This window comes from Chiloscyllium plagiosum, chromosome 41 (assembly GCF_004010195.1).
Source record: "Chiloscyllium plagiosum isolate BGI_BamShark_2017 chromosome 41, ASM401019v2, whole genome shotgun sequence".
Lineage (NCBI taxonomy): Eukaryota > Metazoa > Chordata > Chondrichthyes > Orectolobiformes > Hemiscylliidae > Chiloscyllium > Chiloscyllium plagiosum.
The window spans coordinates 8,797,285-8,819,881 of NC_057750.1; the positions used below are offsets into that span (position 1 = coordinate 8,797,285).

The window sequence follows — 22,597 nt, forward strand, 5'->3', positions numbered from 1 at the left end:
CGAATCATGACATTTCTCTGTGTAATGTAGAACTTCTAGGAATATAGACTCCAATGGGGCTGGATAAAAGGGAATTGGAAAGCCAACAGATTCGCTTGATTGAAAAGCAATTAACTGTTGCTGATTATGGGACTGGATAGTAATGAACTGCAGGAAGAATAGGCTGCGATAAGATGAATAAAGATTTGTATTCATTGCCGTATCTCAGCTGCCAGGACATAGCTGCTTACTGGTTCATTGAAAATATTGTCTCAGTGGAATTCTGAACAGGAGATAAGGCTTGTGCTCACGCATTGGTTTCTTCTGTAATCTGAAATGCTCCTGGTATCGGAGTACACAACAGGTCATCGTTGCAAACGCTCAACTCCGTGAGTTCAGAGATTAAAATCAGGCCAATCCTCACTTCTCAGCCATGACCTGACCTCCTGTGCCCATAAAATGGACGGCATATTGGGATCAAATAGATATTCATGCATTTCCCATTTTAGAGCACCGTTTAGACTTCTGTGGAAGAATTCATAAATCCCTACAGTGTGGAAACAGGCCATTCGGCCCATCGAGTCCACACCGACCCTCTGAAGAGCATCCCACCCAATCCTGTAACCCTGCATTTCCCACCTAGCCTACACGTTCCTGGACACAATGGGGAAATTTAGAATCACCAACCCATCCTGACCTGCACATCTTTGGAAAGTGGGAGGAAACCCACAGACTCGGGGAGAATGCGCAAACCCGACACAGACAGTCGCCCAAGGGTGGTTCCTGAAGAAGGGCTCATGCCCGAAACGTCGATTCTCCTGCTCCTTGGATGCTGCCTGACCTGCTGCGCTTTTCCAGCAACACATTTTCAGCGAGGGTGGAATCAAGCAACAACAGGCCTCTTCAAGCCTACAATGCCATTCAATAAGACCATGGCTGATCTGATTTTAACCTCAGCTCTACATCCTATATACTGTAAAAAATAGGAACAGAAATAGGCCATTCGGCCCTTCAAGCCTGCTCCACCATGTGATAGGATCGCAGCTGATCCAACATTCCTCACATCCACTTTCCTGCTTTTTGCCCGACTAATCAAGGATCGATCTCTCTCAGCCTTAAATATACAAAGTCTCTGCCCCCACAACTCCCTGTGCAAAGGAGTTCCAAAGACTCTCAGCCCTCTGAGAGAGGAAATTCCTCCTCATCTCAGTCTGAAATTGGCTCCCTTTTATTCTGTGGTAAGGAGTGGGGTGGCACAGTGGCCAGCACTGCTGTCTCACAACAACGGAGACCCAGGTTCAATTCTAGCCTTGGGCAATCGTCTGTGTAGAGTCTGCCTGTTCCCAGCACGGAAATGTCAAATCCTCAAGGCCATAGGTTTATGGTGAGAGGGGGAACCGTTTATATGAGATGTGTGTGGTCAGTGCCCAGGACACGTTACCAGGGGAGATGACAGAATCAAGTCAATAGTGGCATTGAGACAGAAACAGGGAATAGAAGACCATGATGGGATTAGTCTAGAATGGCTTCGTGTTCAGCACAGATATGGTGGGCCAAAGGGCCTGTTCCTGGTCTCTACTGTTCTGTGTTGACTCTGCTTTCTTTCCACAGATCTGATGAGTTTCTCTAGCAATTTCTATTTTTATTCCATTGTCACGTTTGAACCTCACTGATTGTGATGATGTATTTGGGGGGGGGTTGGGGAAAGAACATTGGCTCTGAACGATAATCACGAAGATCCAGGGTAGAGTGTCCACGGAATCATAGGCAGAGGTAAGGTCATCATCAATCTCCTTGCCTTAATTGCTCTGACCTTTTGAGTGTAGGCGTTGGGACGTCATATTGAGATGTACAAGATGTTGGTGAGGGCCCTTCTGGGCACCCTGCTCTAGGAAAGGGGAGGACTCAGAAGAGATTTACCAGGATGTTACCAGGAATGGCAGGTTTGAGACATAAAAATAGACTGGAAAGGCTGGGCCTTTGACATTCTCAGGTATCAAAGCAAAACATGATGCAGAGCAGTTATCAGGGGGCAGATGACAAGATGCTTAAAGATAGAGGTAGGCTTTAAGGATGGTCTTAAAAGTTACATAGAGACATGGAGACAAGTCAAAGAGGTTAGCTCCTAGGCAAATGGAGACAAGGTTGCTCATGGTGGGACAACAGAAATTAGATATGTGTGAGAGGCCAGATCTGAGAGGGTTAAGGACTATGAGTAGGCCATTCAACCCCTCAAGCCTGCTCCACCCACTTTTTACAATCAGGTCTAATCTCATCTTGGCCTCAACTCCACACTCCTGCCCACTCCCCATCATCCTTTTACCCATTACATTTCAAAACTCTGTCCAACTCCTCCTCAGATTCACCCAGGCCCCAGCAAATGCTGCTTTCTGGGGGGAGTGAATGCCACAGATTTGTGATCCTTTGAGAGAAGTAATTCCTCCTCATCCATGTTTTAAAACCAACCTTTATCCCAAAGCAATGACCTCTCAGTGTGGATTGCTCCACACGAGGAAACGTCCTCTCCACGTCTATTTTGTCAACTCCCTTTAACACCTTATAGACCGCAATAAGATGTCCTCTCGTTCTCCTCGAACCCGGGGCGAAGGGCAGGCCCAGACCAGGGGCGAGCGCAGGCCTAAACTCCTCAATCTCTCCCCATGGGACAAACTGGTCACAGAAATAGGGGCTGGTCACAGAAATAGGCACAGCAGGGAGGCGAGAGGGAGAAAGGAGGTATTAATGGGGGGGGAGCAAATGCAAATGCCCCTCTTCCTAACACGAGAGGAACTTTAAAGGCCAACAGATGAAACAGGATCCACTTTGCAAGAGTAAACAGTTCAGTTTTAATCAGATACTGCCCTTCCTTCACTGATGTAATGCAGGGAGGCGAGAAAGTGCTGGGGCCAGAGACAAACAGTCACCCCAGCTAAACGTCCCATACTCCAGCCCCTCATAGAGCGAGGATTGGTGATCCATCCTACAGGTGGGACGCTGAACAGTTTGGCTCAGATACCAGGCAGAAGTAAAGAGTGTGGCGCTGGAAAAGCACAGCCGGTCAGGCAGTATCCGAGGAGCAGGAGAGTCGACGTTTCGAGCAGGAGCTCTTCATCAGGAATGTGGGCAGGTAAAGCCACTGCCTGTTCTCCAGGTAGAGTGAGTGAAGCAGACTCCTTCCTCCTGTCACCTGGATGCTGGTGTGTTATCGCCCTACAGTGAGTCCCAAACTGTGGGGACATGGTTGAAAAATTAGGGGTCATTTAAGCTGCAGAGAGAGAGAGAGAGAGAAATCGTGAGAGAGAGACAGTGCACGGAATATTCTTCACCGGGGAGCTCTGGAGGCCTGGCGTATTGAACGTATTCAAGGCGGCACGGTGAGACATTGGTTAGCACTGCTGCCTCACAGCGCAAGAGACCCGGTTTCATTTCCCACATCATGCTTTGTGAAGTTTGCACGTTCTCCCCGTGTCTGCGTGGGTTTCCTCTGGGTGCTCCGGTTTCCTCCCACAGTCCAAAGATGTGCAGGGTCAGGTGAATTGGCCATGCTAAATTGCCCGTAGTGTTAGGTATAGGGGTAAATGTAGGGGTATGGGTGGGTTGCGCTTCGGCGGGTCGGTGTGGACTTGTTGGGCCGAAGGGCCTGTTTCCACACTGTAATCTAATCTAATCTAAGGCTGAGTTAGATGGACTTTGATTGATCAGGGAGTCAACGGTTACAGGGGACAGAGAGGGCAGTGGCTTTGAGACTACAATCAGATCAGGTCACGGTCCTATCAAGCAGACACAAGGGGGCCAAATGGCCTACTCCTCATTCCTGTGTATCCACTGCTGTCCTACTGTCATTCACCCTTCCACTCCAGTCTAGGGTTTAGAGGTGGGGGGGTGGGGGGAGGAAGGGTTGAGGGTGGAAGTGAAAACGATGCATTTCCTCCGAAATTGGAGCGCAAGACCAGACCCACAACCCATTGGTGAAACGTGACCCTCCCCCCTCCATTCCCCAGAATCCCACCAACCCGACTGGACCCACTGCGGTCAATGGAGTCACCAATACCTTTATCACATGACATCCCCTCCCAGTGCCCAACCGGTCACCCCCCCCCCCCCCCCCCCCCCCCCCAGTCCATCGGCAGTGTCCCACCTTCTCAGCCCGACTACAGACTCTCCCTGCACACACACACGTGGGAAGATTCCTGTCCAACAATCAAACTTCCCTTACATGGCCAGCTCCGCAATCTTTCCAAACATAGTCAGAAGACGATTAGATACATTTTCTTTCTTAGACAGAGACAGATTCCTCCCCCCACCCCCCACCCCTCAGGGTTTGAGGGGGTGACAGTGTTTTGGGGGCATCACTGACCGTCTCCGGAATCTCCAGGACAATCCTGGAGAAGTTGGCAGTCCCAGGCCGGAGGGTGCCAGCCATTACAGGCTCACAGTGACCTTCCGCAAAAAACAAATCAGATCCACTTTCCGAAGAGAGAAGGAATTACTTATTCAGGGACCAAAAACTAAACCAGGAACATCCGGAGAAAGGTCCTCAGAACCGCTGTGCTGAGGAGGGGGGGTCACCAGATCCAAAACGCTAACTCTGATTTCTCTCCACAGATGCTGCCGGACCTGTTGAGCTTTTCCAGTAATTTCGGTTCTTGTTTCTGATTTACAGCATCCGTGGTTCTTTCAGTGTTCGTTTATTGAGTCTGCTACTCACCTTAAAGGCAAAGGTTCAGAGCTCAAAAGGTCCATTAACTGGCGTGGTCCTTTCTGATGCTGGACAAGACGCCCCAGAGGGGAGTTTGAAACGGGAGGACCTGTGCGCGGTTTTAATAACGAGGAGACGCTGAGTGTTTGAGGGCTCGCTTTCCACAGTCCTGACCCCCAACTGGAATGGGGCAGCCGGGATAGTGGGGGAGCGGGGTGAGAACAAGGAAAGGAGCCTCCCAAGGGTTTCCTCAGCACCATCCCAGGGGCCTGCTCCATCGATAAGATCTTCAGGAAGGAGATGGTCCATTCATTTATCTGAAGTTTGGGGGAGTTGGGAAGGAGAGTTGGGAAGCGGTCTTTGAATAACTAAGGCCAATGCTTGAGGGCAGGGTCTAGGAACTGGACACTTTGCCCTTTAACTCCCATCCCCCTCCCCACCCAACAAACCATATCTGGAATAGAAGGTTCAACTTTAAAACAAGGCAATGAGAGCGTGTTATTTGCAAAGGGAAGTTTATCCGTATCAAGGCTGTGTGTCTCTGAATAACAAACAATTTTCTTTGCCAGCATGGGGTAAGATACAGAGTAAAGCTTCCTCTACACTGTCCCCATCAAACACTCCCAGGACAGGGACAGCTCAGGGTTAGATACAGAGTAAAGTCTGTCTCTCTTCTTTTGAACTGAAAGTAAAGCTTTCTGACCCCAAACACACAATGATTGCTGAGGGGCAGAGTAACAAGTCCAACAAACGATTTTTCTCTGTACACTGTCAATGTGCAAGTCCCCATAATGCACAGTGGAGGGTTAAACGCTGCTCCGGTGACCCTTCGCCTGTCGTTTCTTGTCAGTTTGAAGAACTCGGTGGTCCTTAGTGAACCGAACCGCTGTTTCAAGGTGCCCCAGGACGGTGTATGGAGGTGGGGTCAGCTGGGTGGGTTGGTGGGTGTTGGACGGAGAGCCCTTGAGGTGGATGGAGGAGGAGGAGGGTCGATGACTCAACACCAGCTCAGCGCATGCAATCCATCTGCTCGTTGGATGGGGTGGGAGTGGTTCCTGTCTGACTGGACCCTACGTTGTACTGGTCTGGGTGAACTGCAAAGCCTTCTGAGCAGAAGCTGTGAAGAGAGGAGACGTTTAACAGGATCAGAGATTTGGGACAATGCCAGAGGAGGCCACTCAGCCCATCGCCATCAGACTGGCTCTCTCCTGCCAAGTATCCCGCGCACTCCCAGCCTCTGCCTTCTCCCTGGTTAGAGACAGGAAATAAAGCCTGCGAATACTGGAATCCAAAGGCAGGAGGCTGGAAGAAGACAGCAGGCCAGGCAGGAGGAGAGGTTGACATTTCGGGTGTAACCCATCCTCGGGACAGGGCTTACTACATTCTTCCAGACTCCTGCCTCTCCATTCCGCCTTCTCCCGGCACAGGCTTCCCGTTCAGAACGAGCCCCTGACAATAAATTCCAGATCCCAACCACTCGCTGCGTGGGCTCTCTCCTCATCGTTTTCAGTGCTTCTCGCGCGACCAAGTTTCGATCTGCGCCCTCTGGTGTTCAACTCTTTCACGACGAGGGAATACTTCCTTCTCTCTTCACTGTGCCCAGACACCCCCACCCCGTGATTCTGCCCACCCCTGCCCTATCTCCTCTCTCAACAGCCTTTCCTCTGGAGGAACAGAGTCCCTCAATCACCACTGCTCCATCAGAGTAAATGAGGAGGAACTACACCCTCCAGCAGAAAACAGACTTAAAATAATTCACAAACAAATCAGAGGAGATTTTATTTAAAGGGAAACAATGTTGTCACAATCTGCCACTCACTGCCTGATAGATTGTCAGAAATCACACGACACCAGGTTATAGTCTGACAGGTTTATTTGAAATCACAAGCTTTCGGAGCGCTGCTCCTTCTTTACCTGAAGCTTGTTATTTCAAACAAACCTGTTGGATTATAACCTGGTGTCGTGTGACCTTTGATGTTGTCCACCCAGGTCCAACACTGGCACCTCCACATCATGAAAGATTGTGGTAACTTAAGGGAATTATATAAAAATTGCAGGGTAAAGCTTGAACAGTGTGTGCAGGACAGAGCGGGACTAAGTTCAGACCTCTTGTGAGGAGCTACCATGGGAAAAGAAGGGGCTGAATGGCCTCCCCTTCATGCAATACGTTTCTGCATCACTGGTGATGTAACAAGCAGAAGCCCCCGGATCTTTCACATCTGCACTGTCCCCAGTCTGAGTGGGGATAGAATCCCAGATGGAGGATGGGTGAAGGGGGATCAGGATGCTCTTTGGAGGGCTGGTGCAGACTTGATGGGCCAAGTGGCCTCTTTCTGCAGTGTAGGGATTCTAATTCGATGGATTCTCTCGTTAACCAGCTCTTCCTCTGCTAGAGGGAGCTTCTCCTTGCTTGCTCTTTCGATTCCTTGCATGGTTTCGGTCACAGCTCCCAAACCTCCCACCCACACTTCCTGCCTGGTCCACACTCTTAGCTCAGGGCTGTAGAGCTCAGAATCCTACACCTTTGAGGCACTCAGGCCTCGACAAACTATTCAAAAGGCTGACAGGGAGTGTATGAGAAGTCCATACCTTTCCTAAATCGCTCTTTGGCTGCGATGCGTTCCTTTCCATCAAAATACCAGACAGTAATGGCGTACCTGAGGGGGAGAGAGAGGGGGGGGGGGAAGACGTGGTCAGGACAGCCATCTATCTAACGCAGCACCCTCTTGTCCAGTTTGGTTAACCCTGTTCTCCTCAGCGGTGCCAAGGGAAAATGCTGGATGTAAAAACAACGCGGCTGTTGAAACAGATTTTTCTAAGTAACAACGCCTCACGGTGTCCTGGCCGATGGGGGTTGGAGGGAAAGGAGTAGGTTAGCTCATTGTTTACACAGCTAGTACACTTGACGCCAACAGCATGGGTCCAACGGCCAAGTGGTATTATCGCGGCACTATTAATCCTGAGACCTGGATAACGTACTGGGTTTGAGTCCTGCCTTGGCTGATGTTCTATGACTCTAATGGACTTTGTATGGTATGACCTGTCTGTACAACACGCAAAACACAACCTGTCATTATACCTCGGTAAATGACAGAATAATAATTGAAATCAAATAAATAAATGCCCCTCTCTGGGTTCCAGATTTCCCAGTGAAGGGTAACCTCTCCGTCTCTATGTCCCTCGGGAATCTTACACATTTCAATAAACCCATCTCTTCATTCTTCTCAACTTCCAGGGGAAAGAGTTCAGAGTTTACTCTGTCCCTCACCAGTCGGTGAAGCCCATCACCCAAATCCAGTTTGGTGATGTGGACCAACTCAGGAAATGAGGCAGAGTTCTACTGTCAGTGTAGGGGGGAGGGCTGGAATAGAGGAGCGCGGGGTGGGGGTAAAAGGGAAAGCCTGATAAAGGGGACCCAGGTTCCAGACTGAGAAACAATACAATCACACACTGCAGTCGGATTCAAACCCCTTCAGCAGGAGATGACTGTGTCCATCCCCCAGAACCCCAGTGGGAAGTGCCTGGAGATTATATTTAGCTGGAAGCTGGGATTGGAGGTCTCTGCTCACATCCCCAGCCACAGGAAAAGCCAGTCCCTGCCTTGGGCGAGCCTCTTTAAAGGGGCATACACTGGGAGGTTACTGACGTAGGGATTGAGGGATTCTTCAGAGATGAACGCAAATGCAAATAGGACAATGCCACTGTCGGTGTAGGGAAAGGATCCAAAGACAATAGGAACCTTCCCATTCGGTGTAGTCAGTGCTCTGATTGTGAGGAAAAAAAACACAGCTCATTCCAAAGCAACATCCTTGTATCGCAACAAGCTAACAATGGACTGCTTCATTTTGATGAGTTCTAGAACTTAGTTACATAATATCCTTCAACATTATGAATTCCCCACCAGTACTGTACCCCAGTGTTATACAGAGACAGACCTGTCCCCACCCAGTACTGTACCCCAGTGTTACACAGAGACAGACCTGTCCCCCCAGTACTGTACCCCAGTGTTATACAGAGACAGACCAGTCCCCACCCAGTACTGTACCCCAGTGTTATACAATGACAGACCTGTCCCCACCAGTACTGTACCCCAGTGTTATACAGAGACAGCACTGTACCCCAGTGTTATACAGACAGACCTGTCCCCACCAGCACTGTACCCGTGTTGTACAGTGACAGACCTATCCCCACTACTCCCACACTCTAATGTTATACAGTGACATACCTGTCCCCACCAGTACTATATCCCAGTGTTATAGAGACAGACCTGTCCCCACCAGTCCCATACCCCAGTGTTATATACTGACAGACATGTCCCCACCAGTACTGTACCCCAGTGTTATACAGCGACAGACCTGTACCCACCCAGTACTGTACCCCAGTGTTATAGAGACAGACCTGTCCCCACCAGTCCCATATCCCAGTGTTATACACTGACAGACCTGTCTTTGTTAATGTATAATGGCCTCTTCACCCAAACCCACTCGTCGCTGCCTCCTACTGGCACTGTCCAAAATTACTTTCTTGCTCCTCATTACCTGGTAGCAAAAGCAGGTTTTACTTCATGTGGGTTCCTACGGTCAGACCAGAAAATTAATAACCTGTCAAATAAAGGCTCAATGTTCGCAACCTCCGAGCGGTTTTCCGGAAATATCTGTAGCAAGCCACCATGGACCTAGGGAAAGAAAGCGGGACAGGCATGAATAAGGGAATCTTGGCAGCTCACTATGGGATATGTCACCAGATATGCACACTGCATCACTTCCTGTCAGAGAGACACAGTAAGCCACGTGCTGCCCTCACACATCCCCCGCTGTGATGGGGGACAGCCCACAGTGCCTCAATGGAAACAGCACACTCAGTTCCAAATCACAAGGTGCCAGGTTCAAGCCCCTCAGCAGACACTCAATCTGAACCACCGCACTCCTTCTGGTTACACCCAGATTACTGTGATGGAGGGAGTTCAACATCAACCCTGCTTCCTCTACTCTTAAAATAAAAGTAAAGCTCTCTCTGCACTGACCCCATCAAACAATGCTAAGGACAGGTACAACATTGGGTTGGATACTGAGTAAAACTCTCTCTACTCTTTTAGACTGTCCCCCATCAAACTCTTCCAGGACAGGGACAGCAAGGGTTAGATACAGGGTAAAACTCCCTCTACACTGTCCCCCAAACACTCCCAGGACAGGGACAGCACGGGGTTAGATACAGAGTAAAGCTCCCTCTACACTGTACCCCATCAAACACACCCAGGACAGGGATAGACACAGTGTCCCACACACTCCTTTGATGTTGGCTCCTTGCCACCTGGGAACAGAGGTTAGAAAGGTTTAGTATTTTTATTTCCTCTTTCACAACATCCCAGTTAAGTGCCCCTGAAGTGGAGTCACTGTTGCAATATGGAAAACACAGCAATCAATTTGTTTGATTGGCACCCCATCAATTACCATCAATATCCATTCCTTCCCCCACCGACGCTCAGTAGCAGCAGTGTGTACCATGAGCAGGATACACAGCAGAAATTCATCCAAAGATCCTCAGACAGCACCTTCCAAACACATGAGCATGACCATCCAGAAGGACAAGGGCAGCGGATACATGGGAACACCACCCTCTGCAAGTTCCCCTCCACCCACCATCCTGACTTGGAAATATATCGCCGTTCCTTCAGTGTCGCTGGGTCAGAATCCTAGAATTCCCTCCCTTAGGGCATTGTGGGTCAACCCACAGCCAAACGGACTGCAGCAGTTCAAGAAGGCAGCTCACCCCCACCTTCTCAAGGGGGCAATTAGGGACGGGCAATATGTGCTGGCCCAGCCAGTTGCACCCACATCCCGTAAACAAATAAGAAGGATAGAACGGGCAGGATGAAAGCAGCAAGACTTACGTTGATATCCCAGTCCCTGTTCAGATAATAAATACACGTGACACATCGCCCATCACCATTCGGGTTGTCAATGTGTCGGACGTACCCAGTTCCGTGCCCGGGGTAGCAAGCCACCATCGCCTACAGAGAGAGAGAAAAAACAGCCAGGTTAATAGAGATAACAATGGGACTGCAGTGAAGCAACAACCGAGGGACTGTCCTGCAGCAGCCTTCACTCAGGCAGGGAGCCTCACAACAACAATGGAGCATTCTCTCATTCGGTTTATCTTCCCGTGTTCAGCTGAGCCAGGGTCACTCAAAATGTAACCACATGCAGAACTCTGCGAGTCACCCTTATACTGAATAAACCCTGACTCTGTGCAGTTACACAGTGAGTGACCCTTACCCTGCTGAATAAACCCTGTCTCTGTACAGTTACACAGTGAGTGACCCTTACCCTGCTGAATAAACCCTCTGTACAGTTACACAGTGAGTGACCCTTACCCTGCTGAATTAAGCCTGACTCTGTACAGTTACACAGTGAGTCATCCTTATCCTGCTGAATAGACACCGACTGTATAATTTATACAGAAAAACACTCAGATCTTGACAATCCTGACTTTCTTGTTAATCTTGTTTGAGTCATTGGACAACCCCCCTTTTGGTCTCTCCTTTACACTTACAATATTGTTTTTATTTTTTGTAAAATTATTCTGGAGCTTATATCTGCAGTAGATGATTAGGAAGATCCCTGAATGTGTCAATTGCTCTACATCAGCTTGGCTCAGAGGGTAATGTATTCTCCTTTGAATCAGAGATCGAGGATTTCAAAACCGCTACAAAGGGATCAATGTTTTACTCTGGAAGACAGTGACATGAGCGTTTTATTTCAGTCAGCCACACACTCCATATAACCCACACCTAAAAAAAAAATCACAGCAGCTTTATCAAACACAACGTGACAGCAAGCCACAGGAGACATTAGGGCTGCCGACCTACAGAGGCAGGTACCAAAGGAGCGACTTGATAGGAGAGCTAGTGGCAGACAGGAAGTCCAGAGTTTGGTGTCTCGGCAACCGGAGGGACAGCTGCCAACAGCAGAATGAGTAAAAACTGGGGACCCTTGAGAGGCCAGAATTCTCAAGAGTACGAGATCTCAGAGAAAGAGACAAGATGGGGGCATCTGAAAAGGAAGGTTTGACTGGGAGCTACTGTAGTTCAGTGAACTTTACAAATTAAAGTCCAAAAGTGTCCTATTAAGGATTAGCAACCAGCTGAATAACTCACATCACTGGCCATTAAAAACCAATATGGTCCCCAAATCACACCAGATACTGTCTGGCATCCCAGTACCAACTGGCATCCCAGTACCAACTGTCCATCGACCAATGAACTAGTTTCTTTTTAATCAGTTTACACCCATATCCATTTGACCACAATCCAATGGTGTTCTTCCTTCCCTTATTAATTCAGGATGTTGCCAGGGTTGGAGGATTTGAGCTATAGGGAAAGGCTGAACAAGCTGGGGCTGTTTTCCCTGGAGCATCGGAGGCTGAGGGGTGACTTTATAGAGGTTTATCAAATCATGAGGGGCATGGATAGGGTAAATAGGCAAAGTCATTTCCCTGGGGTCAGGGAGTCCAGAACTAGAGGGCATAGGTTTAGGTTGAGGGGGGAAAGATTTAAGGGGTCTTAAGGGACAACATTTTCACACAGAAGGTGGTACGTGTATGGAATGAGCTTCCAGAGAAAGTGGTGGAAGCTGGTACAATTACAACATTTAAGAGGCATTTGGATGGGTATATGAACAGGAAGGGTTTGGAGGGATATGGGCCAGGTGATGGCAGGTGGGACTAGATTGGATTGGGATTTCTGGTCGGCATGGACGTGCTGGACCAAAGGGTCTTTTTCCATGGTGTACATCTCTATGACTCTATGAGGATATTGCTGGCCAATCCAGCATTTAATCCCCATCCCTAATTGCCCAGAGGGCAGTTAAGAGTCAACCATGTTGCTGTGGGTCTAGAGTCATATGTAGGCCAGACTGGGTAAGGATGGCAGATTCTTTCCCTAAAGGACATTAGTGAATCAGATGGGTTTTTCCTAACAATTGATCATCAGACTCTTAATTCCATCTACCATAGTGGGATTTGAACCCAGAACATTACCTGGGTCTCTGGATTAACAGTCCAGTGATCATACCACTAAGCCATTGATTAGATTCCCTACAGTATGGAAACAGGCCATTTAGCCCAACAAGTCCACACCGACCCTCCGAAGAGTAACCCACTCAGACCCATTCCCCGACCCTATTATTTACCCCTGACTAATGCACCTCTTTGCCTTTCCTTTGTATCTTCTATCTTTGAGCAAGGGTCATTTGGACCCCATTTCAACAGCATAGAATTTCCAACGTGTCAACCAGAGAATGGCGTAGTCCGTGGCCCACTGTCACAACAGTCAATACCAAAAGGGACAAAAATGCTGCAACAGATGTGTTCACCTGTTCTCTCTCACACACAGCACATAGTTACCATGGTAACTGGCAGTCTTTCCCCGGCTCCACTCCTCCCAAACAGCACCAGGGGTAAAGATTTATAAAAGAAAAATAAAAATGCGAAAAGATGAAGCAGTAAGGTCCATAGTTTGGGGAAAAGATGGGGATGCGGACGGGATTGGGTTAAGGCCTGCAGCAGATCAGAGTCATGGTGCGGCCTACGATTTCCTCACTGTCATTTCAGCCTTCCTGCAATTAGCTTGAGCCTTGCTGCCTCACAGACCTGTCGCAAAAGGGGCAGTGAGTAAAGCAGCAGCTTGTTTCTGCAACACATCTCAAAGTCTCTCCAGCAACCCACTGTTAATTTCCACACTGGACCCATTTGTATGTAGGCTGACTGGGGCCAGCCATTTTGTGAACAGCAGGATTCCACAGACAATTCTGTACGAGATATCACTGCTTAGACTTCTTTTGACAGCACAGGTCAGGGGATGGAATGTTGGCTTGGACATGAGAATTCTCCTTCAAATCAGCTCGGGAATTTGTTCCTTAGTCCAGAGGGAAAAGATGGGATTTTAGTTGGTGTCTCATTGAAGGACAGCCACACAGAAAGTACTGCAGAATTGGGCCATTCGGCCTAACTAGTCGAAGCTGGTGTTAGCACTCCACAGGAGCTTCCTCCCACCTCTCATTTTGTGTCGCAAGGGCAGGAGGGACAGAAATTACTGACCAAATAGACTACCCACATTGTGGTTAGTTTACCAGAGGCTGCTCTCTCATTGCAAGAACAGTTTTGTCACAAAGACCAGTGAGACACAGTGTTCTCTTTGTGAATTCATTTTGGATACAGAGTCATACTGCATGGAAACAGACCCTTCGGCCCAACCAGTCCATGCTGACCATAATCTGAAACTAAACTAGTCCCACCTCCCTGCTCCTGGCCCATATCACCTTTCCATCCGCTCATCCAAAAAGAACTCGGATTGATACCCAAATGGCAAGTTTACTCTCAGGCCCCAGGGACCCGGGTTTGATTCCAGCCTCGGGCGACTGTGTGTGTGGAGTTTGCACATTCTTCCCTTGTCCATGTGGGTTTCCTCCGGGTGCTCTGGTTTCCTCCCACAGTCCAAAGATGTGGAGGGGAGGGTGCAAGGCCGTGCTAAATTGCTCTGCAGTGTCCACGGATGTGCAGGCTAGGTGGGTTAGCCATGGGGAAATGTGGGGTTACAGGGATGGAGTAGAGGGTGGGTCTGGGTGGGATGCTCTTTGGAGGCTTGGTAAGGGCATGATGAAACAAATGACCTCCTTCCACTACGTAGGGACTCTATGACTCAGCTGATATAGATAGCGCAGAAGGAGGCCATTGGACCTGTCCTGTCACTTTCTCTGTGGTTCTAAAATGCATTCAGACGTGAACATGCACTCAAACACATCTTGCCCATATGCATCCCTCAAGTAAATCCTTTCGCCAAAGGCTTGGGACACAGAAAAGCAGATTATTGGGTCATTACCCCATTGTTGGTTTTGGGAGCCTGCTGTGCACAAAAATGGCTGCCACACTGCCTGCGCTGCACAATGTCAGTGCTCAGCATTGGAAGTTGTCGATTGGCTGCAGAGCAGTTTGGAATGTCGTGGAGGCCAGCACAGAATCAGGAGTTCGTTACCTCGGTGAACACGTCAAATTTAATCAAAGCCAGAAGAACTGCAGATGCTGAAAATCAGAAACAAAAACAGAAATTGCTGGAAAAGCTCAGCCGGTCTGCCAGCATCTGCCATTGTGCATCATGTTTTCCATTGCCTGGGAGTCAGCACCATTAGGATGGGAGATGTAAACACAACGCAAACTCACGCCCCACCCCCACAGAAACAAATACGAACTAAGTTAGTGCGGCATTCAGCTCTGGTTGGCCTGTTATAGGAAGGATATGATTATACAGGAGAGGGTTCAGATTTACCAGTACGTTGCCAGGTAACCAGACTATTTGAGTCGTTTGGATAGGCTGGGTCTAATTTTCCCTGGAACGTCGGAGGCTGAGGGGTGACCTTATAGAGGTTTATAAAATCATGAGGGACATGGATAGGGTGAATAGCCAAGGCCTTTTCCCTGGGGTGGGGGATTTCAAGACTAGTGGACATATTCTTAAGATAAGAGGAGAAAGATTTTAAAAAGACATGAGGGGCAATTTGTTTTTTTTTTAAAAACACAGAGTGGTTTGTGTGAAATATATTTCCAAAGGAAGTGAACAAGTTTTACTGGCACATGCACTCAAGTGAGTACAATAAAAAGTTCAGTCACCACATTACAGCACCACCTTAGGTACAAAGATACCTAGATACTGATACTCAAGATCAACAAAATAAATTACAGAAGTAAAGAAGCAAATAACCCAAATTTAAAGGTTATAGGAATAAATTAGGAAAATAAAATAATAAACATGGTGGATGCAGGTAACGCTACAACATTTAAAAGATAAACGTACATGGAGAGGAAAGGTTTGGAGGGATATGGGGCCAGGAGCAGGCAGGTGGGACTAGTTTAGTTTCAGATTATGGTCGGCATGGACCGGTTGGGCCGAAGGGTCTGTTTCCATGCAGTGTGACTCTGTATCCAAAATGAATTCACAAAGAGAACCCTGTGTCTCACTGGTCTTTGTGACAAACTTGTTCTTACAATGACAGAGCGGCCTCTGGTAAGACTTTTTACGCAATCCAAATATTACGAGATTCGAAAGGCTGTATACAGAAATAAACAAACCAACCGTCGCTTCCCACGGGCTGCACAACAACGGGGAGAAAAAAACCCCCACAAACACTTCACACCTTCCGGGAGTGTTACTGACCTGACCAAACACTCAGCCACCACACAATAGGCAAAATATAAATTCATCACACCAGGAACTGGGTGGTGCAGGGATATGAACACTGACCTTTTACCTGCGGGAGCTGCGTTCAAATCTGAATTCAAAAACAGAAACATGCTGGAAATGCTCAGCAGGTCAGGAAGCATCTGGAGAGATGAAAGGTTATTGCCTTGACACAGTAACTCGCGTCTTCCTGACTGGGGTCTCTTTATCCTCACCGTGAGTCTTATGTAACTACAGCCTCTGAAACTTTAAACGAGAAGCCAGAATCGCAACATGGCAGGCATGCTGTCTGACAGAACCAATTAGACAGGAAGTCAGATATTTGCTCCTCTACAGTAGTGGGAGATAACTGTGGAGTGGGAATATCACTGGACTCAGAAACCACAGGCTCAAGCTTATGTTTGGGAGCAGGGGAGGCTTCTTATTAATTAACCTGAATTCAAATTCCATCAGCATTAGCATTATAGTATCACAGTGTTATACAGAGACAGACCTATCCCCAACCAGTACTGTACCCCACTGAGGTGGCAAGATGGTTCAGTGGTTAGCATCTGCTGCCTCACAGCACCAGGGACCCCGGTTTGATTCCAGCTTCGGGTGACTGCGTGGAGTTTGCACATTCTCCCCGTGTCTGGGTGGGTTCCCTCCGGGTGCTCCGGTTTCCTCCCACAGTCCAAAGATGTGCAGGTCAGGGTGGATTGATCACGCTTAATTGTCCAGTAGTATCCAGGGATGTACAGGCTAGATGGGTTAGCCATGAGAAATGCAGGGTTACAGGGATAGGGAAAGGCAGGTGGAATACTGTTCGGAGGGTCAGTGTGGGCTCGATGGGCCGAGTGGCCTGATTCTACACTGTAGAAGTTCTCCAATTCTGTGAAGGATCTGATCAGATTATGACAGGGTGGTGATGAGGGCACCGATAGAAAAATAACGTCCTCCAAAAGGGCATTTTAATGTTGGCAGGCACCCACTCAATGACCTGTGCTGATGTAATAACCTCAAGGACAAATCAAATCGAGGCCTTCGAGCTTATGATGGCGCTGGGCGGATTGTGAATGCCGCCATTTTGAAGAAGAGAATGGCACTGCCCCGCACATTGTAGCCCACCTCATTACAACAACCAAAAATAATTAATTGGTCATTACCACAGCACTGTTTGTGGGATCTTGCTGTGTAACAAGGAAAACTGACAGACGTGTTTCTGAGATGACAACAATGGCCACGCTTGGAAAAGTAGCTCGTTGTGACGTCCGGTCACCATGAAAGGAGCTAAATAAATGCACCTCTCGTTACCAAGTTCAAAATGGCCCGCATTGTTCATTTTGCTCTCTATCGTAACAAAGAGGTGCAGTGTCTAATTCCTAATCTCAAAAAGGAACTTAGTCTGAAGCCGGTAATCCTTCCTGTTTGAGGAGTCACTGTGCTAGAATCGCAGCAGGAGATGGGTAAAAAAATTCTCTCCCTCGCCCCCACCATTTCCCTCAGAGCACACCGACTATCACTCATGACACTAAAGAGGGCAGTATGAAGTGAACATGGTGGATCCAATACAGTTTGAAGATGTCACATCAATCTAATGTCCCATCTGCCCTCTTACAGGGCATTAACAGGTGGTATGGGCTTAATTTCAAAGAGGTGGTGGTTTTCCCAGGTGTAAGAGTGTGGGGCTGGAAAAACACAGCAGGTCAGGCAGCATCTGAGGAGCAGGAGAATCGACGTTTCGGACATAAGCCCTTCATCAGTTCCTAACTCCCAGTCCTGCCATGTCTTTACTATTCTCCCAGACGTCCCCCTCACCGATGAAGAACGCTTAGTCTTTTAACATCATTCCTGATGAAGGGCGCCTGCCCGATACGTCGATTTTCCTGCTCCTCGGATGCTGCCTGACCTGCTGTGCTTTTCCAGCACAACTCTAACCTGGACTCTGATCTCCAGCATCTGCAGTCCTCACTTTCTCCTAGTTTTCCCAGGTGATTCCAGGGTCAGCAATTCTAATCAGTAACCTGTCTTCCAACCACATCATGAAATACAAAATGACCTGGTCATGAGCACACTGCAGATCGAGAGAGCTGGCTGCCATATTGCCTACATACCAACAACAACTGTGCTTCAAAGCTGGCTCCAAAAGAGATTCAGAATGGCTGGGGGTTGAGATGCTACACAAATGCACATTGTTTCATTCTTTTTCAGTTGATAATCAATTGCAATATCTTACCATCCTTCAAGCCCCCACCCAGCGTGCTTTCCTTTTTGGGGGGTGTGAGCTATTTTACCATGAGAGGGAATGTTCCCCTTAAACGTGAAGAACAACGGGGAGTTTCTTTACCCCCATCACACACATCTGGGAGAGCTTCCCACTGTGACTCTTTTTTTTTGTTTTTTGACTACAACCAGTAAAATACTGCAGCCAGTTGAGTATTTACAGTAAAGTCCATTGAGGCTAATTCAAACCCCACATTCCAAATGATTTGCAGGTTGGGTGAATTGGCCATGCTAAACTGCTCATAGTGTTAGGTGCATTAGTCATGGATAAATGTAGGGAAATGCATCTGGGTGGGTTACGGACTTGTTGGGCCGAAGGGCCCGTTTCCGTGTGCGAGAGAGAGAGATGGTGTGTGTATAGTATCAGGAAGACAGGGAAGGGACTAAATCAGAGGGGAAAATAAAGCACTGTATCCCTTACTGTGCATCGAGAGTGAGGGTTTTATTAGCAGCTCCCAGGCAATCAAGAATAAATCCCACCCCTGCCCTTTACTGAGAGATAGGGATAGAGATGTACAGCACGGAAACAGACCCTTCGGTCTAACTCATCCATGCCGATCAGATATCCTAACCTAATCCAGTCCCATTTGCCTCTAAACCTATCCCAGATGCCTTTTAAATGCTGTAATTGTACCAGCCTCCACCACTTCCTCTGGCAGCTCATTCCATACACGTACCACCCTCTGTGTGAAAATGTTGTCCCTTAAGACCCCTTAAATCTTTCCCCCCTCAATCTAAACCTATGCCCTCTAGTTCTGGACTCCCCCACCCCAGGGAAAAGACTGTCTGTTTATCCTATCCATGCCCCTCATGATTTTATAAACCTCTATAAAGGTCACCCTTCAGCCTCCGACACTCCAGGGAAAACAGCTCCTGTCTATTCAGCCTCTCCCTGTAGCTCAAACCCTCCAACCCTGGCCACCCTTGCAAATCTTTCCTGAAACCTTTCAAGTTGAACAACATCCTTCCTACAGGAAATTAACCTGAGGATAAGGCTATTTCTATCAATTATGGGCTAAAGGCAGCTTAATCGGATTTACACAGCACCTCGTAATAAACTGGTGATGAATCTTTCCCATCATAATGGCAAAAGCTTCAGGCCATACATAAATGTACATGTGCACAGGGCCTTCTTGTGGCACAGTGGTAGTGACCCTACCCCTGGCCAGAAAGACCTGGGTTCAAGTCCCACCTGCTCATGAGGTGTACAATAACATCCCTGAACAGGTTGAATAGAAAAATCAATAAGTATGCACATGCACAAATCAGGAGCAGGGCCCTGTTCCCCTTCCTATTTACTAGGCCTCAACCCCACTTTCCCACCCACTCCCCATATCCCATCCAATCCCCTGGAGTATCCAGAAATTTAATCACCTCAGTCATAAATGTTTACATAATCACTGAACAAACAAACCTCCCCTGGATCCAAAATGGCCGACTCCTTGTCCTGAGACTGTCAGCTGGTCTAGTCTCCCACGCTTACTTTGTTTGAAGGGGTGGGGGTTAAAACAGACTGGCAGCATTTAGCCTATCAAAACCTGTCAGCGTTTTACACACGTTGCAAAAAAATGCCATGGGTTGGGGGTGGGGCACGAACCGTTCTGAAGAACCAGTTTGCCACAAGCCCCTGACCCGCCCTCTCCCTGTAGCTCTGTTCATTCTTTTACTTTCAGATCATTTGAAAGTGACTGTCTACAACTGTAACTTCAGTGAGTGTGGGCCCTTACACAGATGTACATACAGGTCGCTCTGCTATAACGTACATTTTGTCAACGTGAATTCTTTGTAACACCATTGACAAATAGGGGACGCTGTTTCTAAAGCGCATACTTTTAAAACGCCTGTTGGCTATAGCGCGATTGCATCGCCAAAACTTTAAACGTGATTGAGAGAGTCATAGAGAAGTACAGCACAGAAACAGACCCTTTGGTCCAACTCGTCCATGCCCACCACATATCCTAACCTAATCTAGTCCCATTTGTCAGCATTTGGTTCATATCCTTCTACACCCTTCCTATTCATATACCCATCCAGATGCCTTTTAAATGTTGTAATTATACCAGCCACCACCCCTCCCTCAGGCAGCTCAATCCATACATGCATCACTGTCTGTCCGGAAAATGTTGCCCCTTAGGTCCCTTTTAAATCTTTCCCCTCTCACCTTAAACCCATGCCCTCTAGTTCTGGACTCCCCTACCCCAGGGAAAAGATCTTGTCTATTTACCCTATCCATGTCCCTCATGATTTTATAAACCTCTATTAAGGTCACCCCTCAGCCTCAGTGATTTGTATCGCGTGATGTTTGCGTAGTGCAGGGTCATATGAGAACGCAACCACCATCTAATAGCAGAACTACCTATATGTAAATATACACACACGGACAAGAGATTCGATGGTATGGCTCAAATCATCTTCCTTCCCACTTGCTTACGATGTAACGCTAACTTAATAACAGAGTGTGAATTACTGACAGGTAAAACACAATGCAATTGGAGCTTGCAAACAAACAATGACTCCCTTACCTTAGTCCTCCCATTGATCATGTATGCCCCCAGCCTGCCAGTGCTATAGATGATCAGCTCATCGATCCTGGCCATCAAGAGGCCAATGTTGGCACAGGATTGTTCCTTGCCATCCACCCAGGCAATCTTGTCTCCTCGGATGCTCCTGGTGGGCACACTGAGGGGGCTGACCACCTTCCCGTCCATCAGGATCCCATTCCGGTGTAGGCTCAGCACTTCCATGAGGACCTTATTCCCCAGTCCCTCCCCGAGAAAATTGTCCTTGACACAGATGCCATAGCAATTCATGCAGGGCACAATGTAGTTGTTGACCAAGTCCTGCATCTGCAATCTCAGGTGCGTGTCCTGCGCTGCCCTGCCCATCGCATTAGCGTCCTGGCACCCCAAGGGTGCCACGTTTTCATCCTCCTCTTTCTTCCACTTGGCATCCTTGCCAGGGCCAGGATCCTCGCTGTGGCCGTTCACCAGGCTCAGGCCGCTGGGACTGTCCAGGTTTTCCAGTCTTTTCCGCTTGGGGCACAGCTGGGCATCGCTCCCATCCACTTGAAGGCCCCCGCCACTCCCTCCCTGCCACAGGCAAGAGGCTGGCATCAGACACGGGCTCTCCAAGGCTCTCCTTCTGCAGTTGCTGCTCGCCACCTCCTGGCCGGCAGAAAGGGTACTGAGGACAGGATCGATGGTCAGCAGGAGGTCCCGAGAATGGCGGGGCGGTTGGTGGGGCAGCTTCCTTGCACTCTCGCTATGCACAGTGCCCACAGACCCCATAACCGTTCGAGAGCTAGTGGGTGCTGAAACTAGTTGGCAGTCCCCAGATGCTGTAGACATTCGGGTGCCAGTGGATACTGTAACCATGTGGGTGCCAGGGGATACTGTAACCATTCGGGTGCCAGTGGATACTGTAACCATTCGGGTGCCAGGGGATACTGTATCCAGCGGAGAGGATACATTGTCTCCGCCCGCTTCCGCTCCCATGCCCGTGCCCCTGAGGTGGGTAGCCGGCTGCAGGAGTTGGCAGGGGGGCCTGCCAGCCGCCGCGGGCTGGCTGGGGAAGCCCTGCAGCCCCATGGGCAGAGCGGCCGGGGCTGGCGGCTCGGCGGGGCAGGGGGCAGAGCTCAGAGCCGAGAGCCTCAGGGAGTCGGGCGGGGGCGGGGGCGGGGGCGGGGGCTGGGGCGGCTCTGCCATCTCAGCTCACGTCCCGGGGCCATGGCTTGGCAGAGCCCGGCACCGGGCTCACGGGCATCTCATCCTCACCAGGCCGGGACTCACCCACCCACACACCCTCTGCCTCTGGATTACCGCCGCCGCTTCTCTCTCTCTCTCTCCTCTTTCGCGCTCTCTCTCCTCGGAAACAGTCTCCTCGGCGAATTGCAATCGACCACCACCTCCCCGGCGCTGCATTTAACGAGTTGCATGTGTCCGGGGCTGCATTGCCCGCAGGAAGGGTCCCTGCCCGAGCCCCGAACCCCGCCACCTCTTCTCCATCAGCCCTTGTGTCAATTACACGTGCACAACCTCCCCACGTGACCCAGTAAACAGACATGAAACAGACTGGGGGTGGGGGCTGGCAGTACCAGCCTACACCCAGTAGGGGGCAGCAGTGAGTGGGGGTGGGTAGCAGGAGTCTTAAAAGTTGTTCCTCTAAGGCACAGAGACCCCTTCCCTCCCCCCTCCAACCAAGAGTCTTAAAGCTGTCTCCCCCTTGGAATACACTCATTTGGATCTCATGCCCCCAACCCACACTCCCCTCCCTTTCCAAACCATGCCAAAGTGTCTACTGCACCCTCCCTCACACGTCACCTCCCCCTCTGCTTCCCCCACCTNGCTCCCCCCTTCCCCTCTCTGCTTCCCACACCTCCCCCTCCCTGCTTCCCTCCTCCCCCACCCCACATGAACAGGAACCACTGC

General features: G+C 49.1%; 1 protein-coding gene across 3 annotated transcripts; it reads right to left on the minus strand.

The window, feature by feature from the left end:
- Window positions 1–2,801: 2,801 nt before the first annotated feature.
- Window positions 2,802–22,205, minus strand: egln2 (egl-9 family hypoxia-inducible factor 2). Of its 3 annotated transcripts, none has more exons than XM_043680892.1 (5): window positions 20,693–22,204; window positions 10,569–10,688; window positions 9,280–9,353; window positions 7,268–7,335; window positions 5,177–5,795 (listed from the first exon to the last, which is right to left on the minus strand). In XM_043680892.1, exons 1-5 carry the CDS (start codon window positions 21,872–21,874, stop codon window positions 5,749–5,751), a joined length of 1,491 nt encoding a protein of 496 aa, XP_043536827.1. In that variant the 5' UTR covers window positions 21,875–22,204; the 3' UTR covers window positions 5,177–5,748. The 3 variants fall into 3 exon arrangements, with proteins under 3 accessions (XP_043536828.1, XP_043536827.1, XP_043536826.1); XM_043680891.1 differs by having other exon boundaries at window positions 9,217–9,353; XM_043680893.1 differs by lacking the exons at window positions 5,177–5,795; window positions 7,268–7,335 and adding an exon at window positions 2,802–3,244 and having other exon boundaries at window positions 9,217–9,353; window positions 20,693–22,205.
- Window positions 22,206–22,597: the final 392 nt, after the last annotated feature.